The sequence below is a fragment of the Eubalaena glacialis genome, chromosome 2 (genome assembly GCF_028564815.1).
Source record: "Eubalaena glacialis isolate mEubGla1 chromosome 2, mEubGla1.1.hap2.+ XY, whole genome shotgun sequence".
Taxonomy (NCBI): domain Eukaryota; kingdom Metazoa; phylum Chordata; class Mammalia; order Artiodactyla; family Balaenidae; genus Eubalaena; species Eubalaena glacialis.
Genome location: NC_083717.1, coordinates 157,200,372 through 157,211,067, shown reverse-complemented (window position 1 = coordinate 157,211,067; position 10,696 = coordinate 157,200,372). Strand labels below are relative to the sequence as shown.

At 39.3% G+C, this 10,696-nt stretch overlaps 1 protein-coding gene across 1 annotated transcript in view; it reads left to right on the top strand.

Annotated features, from left to right (window-relative positions):
- Positions 1–1,219: 1,219 nt before the first annotated feature.
- The window catches only part of KCNH5 (potassium voltage-gated channel subfamily H member 5), a 345,928-nt gene continuing 336,451 nt past the window's right edge, over positions 1,220–10,696 (top strand). The window contains exon 1 of the mRNA XM_061182660.1: positions 1,220–1,292. Within this exon, the coding sequence (XP_061038643.1) occupies positions 1,220–1,292 (73 nt within the window). The remainder of the gene's footprint in view (positions 1,293–10,696) is intronic.

Genomic DNA, 10,696 nt, shown 5'->3' with positions numbered 1-10,696 from the left:
CGCCCCCCCCCCCCTCACACCCCGCCTTTACTGTTTTTCCACAGCAAACGCTGCCCGCTGCACTCTCCCTCTCTCGGGTGTGAATTATTCACTCTCTTCCCTTACTCCTTGCATTAAGTGCAACCTTTCCCGCAACTTAGCAGTGGCTGTGCTCGCTGCTCGCCTGTGCGCTCCGCAGCCCTGGGAAGCGTCCCTGTACTGCCGCCACGCTCCTCCGCGCGCCAGACCCAGCCTGGGGCGCCGGGGCCATTCCCGCTCCTGCTCTGCGCTCCGACCCTATCTGGCTCGGGCTCCAAGGTGTGGGCCGGGGCGGGTGTTGAAATCTCCTCTGTTGAGCTTCGGGCGCCGAAGCCCAGAGGGGGGCGGTAGCAGCGTCAGGTGGCTGCTCTGCGTCTCCGCGCGCCGTTCAGTCAGTCCCTACTGCGCGCTCAGCCCGGACTGGAGCGGGAGATGATCAACACCTCCGCCCCGGCAGCTGCGTCCCCGGGAGCAGCCGGGACTCGGGACCTTGGCAGGAGAAACTGAGATGTGACCCCTCCGACTGCCCATTGCCCTCTTTGGCATCCTGCCTGCTTCTCCCACTTCCTCTCCCACTCCACGGCCCCACTGGACAGCGAGCGTTTGCCTCGATCTCCGGGGAGAGAGGTGCGGCCACCAGGCGCACAGCCGGGCAGAAGTTGGGCTCAGCTGGGCAGCGCCGATCCGGCTGCGCCAGAGGGGTAGGCTAGGAAGTGGGAGAGGAAGGCGCAGTAGAGGGTCTGGGAGATAGGGCTTTGAGTGGGCTTTTCCTGCTCCCCCGGCCCCGGGGTCGGGGCAGGGGGAGAAATGCTGAGCCCGCGCCTAGGTGATCGCCGCCGCGACAGCAGCCTCAGCAGCAGCTTCAGCATCAGCACCGGCGGGACAGCGACAGCGGGGGCGGCGCAGGCGCACTGTGCCCCGCGGAGCCTGCAGTTCCCGAGCCCCGTGTGCGGCACCGCCACAGTCTGGGCAGCGGCGGCCGGGGGAGCGCTACTACCATGAACTGCCTGGTCCTCCTCCCCAGAGCTGCTCATCCGGGTCGGGCTGGAGACACAGTCAGGGGACCCCGTCGCCGCCGCCGCGCCCCCTCTTCTTTCGGCTCGATCTTCTCTTCCACCTTTTCCTCTTCTTCCTCCACCTTCTCTTCCTGCATTCCCCCCTCCCCCGCCGCGGATCCTGGCCGCTGCTCTCCAGACCCAGGATGCCGGGGGGCAAGAGAGGGCTGGTGGCACCGCAGAACACATTTTTGGAGAACATCGTCAGGCGCTCCAGCGGTAAGAAGAGTTGCAGTCAGAACACCCCTCCACCTCCATCCTGCCCACCCACGCCCCCCATCCTCCCCGTCCCATCCCTCTCCCAAGGCGGGAGGGGGACGCAGACCGCCCTACCTGGCGGCTGCAGTTACAAGATGGACCTGATTTTAGGTGGGAGTGGGAATGAGGTGGCCGAGGAAAGTTAGTTGCATCCCCTCCCCAAGACGTACTCTCCCCCCTCCCACCTGTCCAGAGCCCAGAACCGCAGGAAGCCAAGGGGGAGCAGCGGCTAGGGTGTAGGTACATCTGGAGAACAGAGTTGAGTTTCGCTTTGTTGAGAGATATCTTTTTTGTTCATCATTTCCCCACATTTTTAAACAAGTAGGCTGAAGAGACTGATCAAATTCTTAGAGTTAATCTCAGTGGAAGGGTCCCCTCAAGTTGGGGATGGCTGTGAAAGTGGCTACTTAAGATTTAGTCTCTGGAACGGCTTTCAGGCCCAACGGGCACCGCTGAAAGGAGCCTTGTGTATGAGAGGGTAGCTGGAGTTGAACCTAAGAAAGAGAGTCAGTTCTGGAAAAATGGGAAGGCAATTATTATGGTCAAATTTGTGTTTAAAGTTTTTTTTTTTATTTTGCATTGGTCTATATTGATCTATATGATATATTTGATTTGATTTAAACAGGAGAAATGTAGAAGAGAAGCAATAGCTACTGTGCTTTTAAAGTAACTGGAGAAGGAATTTAAAAAATGCCATTCTACCTTGCTACTGATGTTAGGGTTTTCTTGCCTTAAAGTGTCTTTGAATTGCCATCCATTTATGCATTCATTTCCTCTAAGATATCGGAATGGGGATGGTTATATATTTCACATTTTAGGACCTTATAAACTTTGCATTTTACTGAAATACACATTTTCTACTTGCTTTCAAATCTTTTATATAATTTTCAATTTTACAAGCAAGATATGTAAAATATCCTTTAAAGTTTTTTGTTTTTTGTTTTTTTCCTTCAGAGGCCTGTTATTATATTTTGAGATCCTTTGCTTGGAGAATTATGAGAAAGACATTTCTGCATATGGATTACAGTAGATTTTGGACCAAAGCAATGGAAATACTCTATGCAATTCCATAATCATTGTTTATTCATTCATTCATTCATTCAATGAAACAATATTTATTTGGGTGCCTTATACAAGAGACACTGTGGGGTCCTTTGGATAAAAAAATGATTAAGACACTTCTGCTCTCAAAAAGCTCCCTCCTTAGTGGCAAGACAGAGGCACACTCAAATGATAATAAATAATTAAATACAATTATGCTCTTCCTGAATTGGTAATTAGGTTATATTAATTCTTAGGATATGACCTCTTCTAAAACTAGGCTTGCAAATATTTCCCCTGATTTGGGGACTATATGTAAGTGTCCCAAGGTATTTTTCATCAATCTCTGACATGGTATTTGGTTTTCATTTGAGGATTTTGACTTTATTTCTTCGCATTTGGTCAATGCCTGATACTATACAAGTCTTGAACAGACTTTTTTGGGTTCCAAAAAAAAAAATAGCTAATAGGCCTGGTTTAGTGTAAAAAAAAAAAAAACTATAATACTTTTAGCCATTCCAGTGTGATTTCAAATGTGTGTTTGATTTTTTATGATAATATAAAATATAAATTCCTCATGGTAGCCAATGTCTATGTTTATACATTACTTTCTTATATTAATATTGTACAGAAACCTAGAGTACAAGGAGATATTACTGTTAAAACAACCAGTTTGGGAAATTTAAAGGTTATTGGAATTAGCTATTTAAGGTATATCAGTCTGTTTTTCAGCTTTCTCGTCCTCTTGGGTTATTTCAACTCCATGCAATTTGGTCTGTGAGAGGACTTTTCAGAGAAGGCCTTAAAGAATAAAATCTGGAGGCTCTCTATTGCTCTGTGTGGTAACCAGAAAGTAGATGAGAATTCCTTGGCTGAAGTTTACTCATATAGCATCTTTGTGTGAAACTTCTCATACAGACTGGAACTATGAGCCAGTTTTTAGAATATCTTTTATTTCTGATATACCATGAAATTAAGACTTACCTTATGTGGCTTAGAAAGAGCTGCTTCCATTGCCTCCATTTTAAATCTACCATCCAAGTCAATGAATGTTTTATCTTTTTTACACTTCATGTTATAATTGCTTCACTGGTTTAATGTTTCTTTCCATGGATAGCACCAAGTACAAATGAAAATTTATCTGTTTTTGCATTTTAAATATCACCTCTAATTGCTTATGGCTAACTTTTAATACCACTACTCAAAACCTCTGAGCTTTGTTTGAAATGTGTTAGATATTTGAGGAAAGTATATGAGCATGTGTATGTAATCAATAAAAGAAAGTCTCAGTGCCACTTGTACAGGAAGAACCTCAGAAATTGAGAATTACAGTATTAAATTTCTCTACACATTTATGTGCGAGTATCCCACACTTGTTGCCATTTCTATATGATTTGGCAGAGAAATAGAAAAATTCATTCTGAGAAATTGTTTGAGATTAACAGAAAATTCCCTTCAGGGTTCTCACAGATGGATTGAGTTTGTCACCGTGAAGATTTCATTATTCATTAACTTAACAACATTGAAAGTGAAGTATTGGCAGAGCTTTAGTGGAAAAGAAAAGAGGCAACACTCCTAATCTAGCTAAGAATTGAAGAAAGATGGGTTACTTTTACCCCATGAAGTGCTTCTTTTTCTGATACAACATCATTTTCTTCTTATGAAAATATCAGATCTTTTAGTGAGAGTCGGAGTAGAAGCATATCTAGAGTTACACACAGATAAACATACAGACAGGTATCTATCCAGACACAAAGGTAGATGCAGAGGAAGTAAACTCTCTCTCTGTCTCACCACATAGAAAGAGCAAAAGAGAGATGTAAAAAGTAGCAGGAATACAGGGAGAGAGGGAGGGAGAGAGAGGGAGGGAAGGAGCGTGGGAGGGAGAGGGAGGGGGAGAGAGAGAGAGAGGGAGAAAAGGAGGGATACTAGATATGAAAGGGCAATGGACACCAAGAGAAAAGGTCAAGTTTTATTTGTCCACGGTGATCATTAATGAGCTGAAATCTCAGCCAATTAGAAATCTATCAGAAAACTTCTTGATGGAGAAAAAAAGAGCAAGAAGTGTGGTATATTTGGGTATAGCTTTTAAACATGAGGATATTCTAATAAAGTTCCAGACTCCTCAGTTGCAATTTCCCAGAATAACAGTGCTGTATTCTTTGCCTTAGAGTAGCACTGTAGCCTATCTGCTGTTATTTTACACCTCTTGAGATTGGCTTTTTATTTTCCTTGTTTAGTTGACAGAGTCTGTTATGGGAAAGCATTTCAAATTGTCACTGGTGATTCAAAGTCTATAAAATAAAATAATGAGGGCCATTGAGTAGGATGGATACAAACATATTTTATAGCCAAATCCCAAAATAGTAGAAGTAGGGAATTCCTCTCTTTAGTTTTAAGATAAAAGATAAGATCATTTTTAGACAAAAAAAAGGAATTTCAATCATTCTTAACATGTGATTCTAGTAGGTATAGGGTACACATTATTACTCCAAGAAATTGTAAAGGTCAAAAGCATAAATGCAATAGCAAGGTTTAGATACATTTTTGGCCAGTAGAATCAAAATATGTTGCTAGGAAGGGAAAGTTTGGGAACCATGTGGTGAGTTCATTACCTGCGTGCAGTGTCTCGTAGAAGGCCCCCGTCCAAAATGCCTACTGACCGAATCTGTGTCTGGAACATTATCAGGCCATCTTCCCTTATTTAAACCTTGCATAGTATTTATGCAAGCTATTCACCAATATATTTTGGGCCGTAGGGAGCAGTACACTTATGGGTAGAAGGTAGGTACCTGAAAGAAAGCAACAGTTTTTTAAGACTTTTAGGTGGAATTTTAGATTAAAACAAAACAAAACAAAACAAAACATTTCCAAGGCCTTCAATCTGATTATTGCTTTGGGCAGTACATTTTATATATATGTTGTCTTTGATTCCTTAACAAATAGGCAGAAATGATTAGTTTGGGTGACAGTAAACCTGGTTGCCATCTCGAAAATTTTTAACTATAAAAATAATGTCTTTTAAATTAGAATTTACTGTTCTTTAATATTTTAAACATTATGAAAAACTAGAAATGTTTTTCTCTTTAGAGAAAAAAGGGGCCCAGGAAAGAAGAAAACAGAAAAGGCAGTATTTTATGAACCACTTAACCTTCAAGAGAAGAAGTTGAGTATACTCAGTTTTCCATTTTGCCTGAAATACCTGGTTGCACAAGCACTTTCTTTACTCAGTGCTCTTACCTGCAGGAAAATCCAAAATCATTTTTGTGCTATAATTAATATTTGTAAAAACTAAGATCTTAAATGAGAACCTATGGGAGGGGAAATAAGAGAACTCGTGATTTAAAAACAAAACAGAAAAGAAATAATAACTCATAATTCTCATCCAATTAAAAAAATTGTGGAAAACAAATGGATTATTGTGGGGTTTTTTTGGTATAGAGTACTTGATATTTTTTCTTGAAAGATCTAAAATACTATTCAGGAAATGTTGATAAAACCACTTAGAGTTTTTGAAGTTTTGGTTTACCCAGGTCTTATAATGTATCACTTTTACCTTTAAAATATCATAGAGATTGAAATTATACTGACCACTTCCTAAATTATATTTATAAGTAAGCCAGAGGATTGTCCCTTGCTTTAGAGTACACACTGCCTTGCATAACAAATGCAGTACTTTGTTGACTAGAGAGTTGCTTGTTCCAGGACATTCTTGTGTTCATTAGAAATTGCTCTGTTTGTTTATCTTTTGCTTGATTCCAGAAGTAGAGTATATAAGAAATCCACGTGCCTGGCCATCTGTCAACTGCCCTACTAAAAGAAACATAAAGCAGTATTTTTGTTAATAGAAGGGAGTGGCTATGATTGTTTTAACTGATGGTGACTGAGTACATTTCTATAAAGGAGTCTTTTAGTTTAGTCAATATTTATCTTTTACTTTCATTGTTAATAACAGCTGCTTGGTAGCATGGAGGAACAACGCTTCCACCTTCTCTCCAGTGTCTGGTCTAGGAAAAGTTGTACTGTTCTCCAGAGCGCTGTAGTTAAGATTCACCACAAGAGGGCACTATAGGTTCTGCCACAGGTGAACTAAGTCGTTAATATCTTTTTGTTTCTCTTTTCTGTCCTTTTCCTCAAGTTTGATTGGGGGTTAAAATCAACGCAGTTAGTTCTTACTCTTGGCAGAAAATATCTAAAACACAAGACATATAGGAAAGTGAAATGAATTGCAATCTTATATTAGTTAATGGTGACATACGTTTTGTGACTGAATGTGATATTAGTAAAAGCAGTTTATGGAAACAAATTCAAATAAATTTTAGACTAGTAGAGTATTTACTTTAGCAGATGAACAAAATTTTATTGTGATAAATCACCTCAGTGTGGTGATAATATGTATGAAATATAAAGTTTTGCAGAATAATAATGTATAAATAATGTTCATACTAGAAGGATGAATATATATTTTCTATTTCAACAAAAATTTTCCTCATCAGATGTCTTGATATAATTTTGATTAAGTTGGTGAAGTAGAATCAGTTCATGACAGTGCTTTGATCTTATTAAAAGATAGTTTACAGATTTACAGTTACTTACCTAGGGTATTATATGATTCTAGTATTTTGATGTTATCCAAACTTTAAAAATAAAATACAGAGCTAAAGTAAATATTCTTCAAAGTTCTTCAAATTTATTAAACTCTCAAAAAAATATGATTAGAGACATATTACTTTAAGAGGTTCTATTTCCTGTCAGTCATCAAGTGTGAATCTTGGTTTTAGGGATTTTTTTTCTTTTTGATAGGGTTAGAAACCATATTTTGAGAGATGCTCTGAAATGTCCCAAACAAAATCATTTTTAATGGGAAAAATTAAAGTATGCCATACAGCACTTTTATGAATAACAGAGATACATAGTGAAATCAAATGAACATGAATAACAAGTCACAAAACCAGTGGTAATTATTGTTGTGGAAATTGAGGTCAAAGAAAGTAGTCTTGATGTGCTGTAAGAAATGGACATTTGTAAAACATTTTTCTTTACTCATAGAATTTTTAAAACTCCAGTCATATGTTCTCACCACACACACAATAAAAGAAAACACTAGCTATGTGAGATGATGGACGTGTTAATTAGCTTGATTGTATACGTATATCAAACCATCAAGTTGTACACTTTAAATATATACAATTTTTATCTGTCAATTATACCTCAACAAGGCTGAAAAAAAAATCCTTAGTGTGTTCCACTAAATACCCTAGCTTAATAATGTATGATATAACTCCTCTTCATTATTGAAGAATGACTAAAAAGAGTAATTTAAATATTCTCATTTTATATAATATAGAAGTTTTAATATTGGAAAGGCTTGGTCTTGAAAGATACCTGATCAAATGAGGGCTGTGACAATATTGTCACATATATCAGTGTGTTAGATATTTTAGTGTTTGGTTGTTTATGGATACTGTTACTAATACAGAGAAATATTTGTGTACATTCTAGATAGTAGTTTTGTGATATGTTGAGTTTTCACATGGGAAAAGATAGGAAAAGTAAATAAAAAGTGAAATAGTTTATAAAGGAAGAGTGGTTGCAAAGCTGCTTGAAATTTTACTGAAATGGATTTCTTTCTTTCTTGGGTATGGTCCCATCAGAGAAACATAAGTACAAAGTCCTATTGATTTCACAAGTTATATGATTTGAGATCTGAGCTTAGGTGCACAATCAGTTTCTAGAGGTAATGACATGTAACTGGGAAGTTGTGGAAGTGTTGGTATATGGACTAAGCTTCTTGAGGATATGGGTTATACCTTACACATGCACATAGCACTAAGTACTAGTTGAATAAATGTTTTTTTGCTATTGCCTCCTAAATTAACCAAGTCTAGAATTGATTTTTTTCTAAAACACTGCTGATTAAATCTATTAAGTAAGCTTGTATCAGTAATTGTATAGTTTAAAATATTTAGGTAACTAATGTGTATATCTGAAAGTGGAAATCATATTGTACAGGGAAAATCAGATGGGACTCATGAGAGCATGAGAGATGAATGTGTATGTGATCTCACACTCATCTCTTATTCCAACTTGATGTACAGCTGAAATATTTCCTATCATTTTTGTTCTAATCTCCAAGGGCTTAAAAGATAGACTTTTATACAGGAAATAACTGTTTAGAAATTTGTTGATCCTAATTATTGTTTTAAAAACGATTTTGCAGTTAGGAGTTATTGATGGTTAAGTTTTATCCTTGGGAATTGATCCGTACCAGTTTATGTATCTTCTGAGTGAGTTCTGCCTTGAGAAGCAGCTTGCAGTCCTGTGCACTATCCAGAGGAAAAGGCAGAATAGATTTTGGCTTTTTAAAGACTGCATGGCCAGTCTCAGATCACCAAGTTTAACTGAAAATCAAGCAACTCACTTAGATTGAGGGCAAATTTCATCTTTATTCTGATCTTTTCTGTAAGCCTTTTCTGTCTGCTGGCATATTTTTGACTTGGGACAAATTATAGCACAATGAGTTTATTTTCATATATTTATGGCATTGAGAGAATAGAGGAATTTTTCAATGAGGGCTAAATAATCCCAGAATAAACTCCCCTAAAAATAACTCCCATCCTTTTGCTTGATGTTCATACTCTTTCTAGTTAATCATTCACTAATTCAACATATATTGTTGAGCGCCCACTATGTGCTAGGCTCTGATCTAAGCACTGGGGATGCACATTGAACACAACGATAAAAATAACATTTCTCCTTTTTTTTTTTCTTTCTGTGAGGGGCAGTGTGCACACTGGTTAGGCACCATAGGTTCTGGAGGCTCGCATTAAAGTCCTGGCTCTGATGCTTATTAGCTCTGTGACTTATCTATACCTAGTTTTCTCCTTTGCAAAATGCAAGTAATAAAAGTGCCTAGCTTACGGTGTTGGAGTGAGGATTAAATGAGGAAATACAAGCAAAGTGCTGAGAACAGTGTCTGGCACATAACAAGCACCGTATCAGTATCAGTGTGGTTAGTTATTGTTATTAGTTAGATGTTTAAAACTTTGAATGCACCATCTGTAGTTGATGCCTTTAATTCTTGGTCACCATTTCCTTTTGCACCTCTTTTCAATGGATTTCTGTGTAAACCGTAATGTTGAAACTTCTAGAAGTTTACAGGTGAGCATTCTTCTTGTGAATCCAAAAACCTTTTATTTGTCCATATTTTTCTGGCTCTGTAGGATTTAAGACTCTGCTCCCCTACCCTCTCCACACGAGTTCATCTTTTGGCTTTCATGACTTTTCACTTTCTCCTGCTCTTTTCCCTTTCTTTTTCTATACCCTTTCTATTCCTTTTCTATCCCCTTTCCCCTCCCCTCTCCTCCTCTTCCCTCTCCTGAAGGATGGTTGTCATTCAGGTTCAACCTTCAGCTGTCTTTCTAACATCTTTACTCTCCTTTTCAGAGCAAGTTTGTCCTCGGTCATAATTTAAGATGTATCCTTTCTGTTCTCCAGTCCTGTATTTCCAGTGGCCTATAGAATTTCTCTTGTACACCTCACAAGTTATCTAAAACTCATTGTGGCCAGAGAATTGAATTTATCATTGGTTTTGGCTTCAAATAGACTTACTTTTTTGGTATTTCCCCGTTTCTGTCAAAGGTGGCGTTAATATTTTAACCTTTTAGTCTAGAAATCTTAGGGTCATTTTTGGCTTCCCACTCAGTGTAATATTAGTCTTACTTGCTAACCAGATTACTGATCCCTAGGGGTAAGAATTTTGCCAAGTAGTTTTTTCTTACCCTTTATAAGCGCTGTGTGCCGAGTGAGTGAATTCCTGCCCATTCACTCTACTGACTCAGGGCATGAAACATGTCCATTACCGATATCATATACAGCCAATGCGTATAAGTATGATGGACCAAAGGAGGAGTTACAGGTTGAAAGAAGAGTTGCCTCATTACTGGGCGCAGAAACAAAAGATGTCCTCTGAGAGTGAGGAATGAAAGGTGTGATACATTCTCCTTGTTCATTCCCAAGCAGCCTCTTTTTCCACTAGAGCAACCATCGTCAAGGTAACTGGTCATCTTTCTGGAACTCTGTGGGGCAGAGAACAGTGCTCTGAACAGAGCAAAGGCATTTCCATCTTGTCTTGACACAGACTTCCATCCTGACTCTAGCCATTACTCTTGGTGACATCCTAGGGCTCTACAGGATTATAGTAACTACCTTGTGGGTTTGCTGGGAAGATTCAGCAAACCCACAAATGTGGCGGATCTTGCACTGTGCCTCATCATAGCAAGGGCTTAATAAATGTTCACCTGTTCCTATTTTCTCTGAGGTAG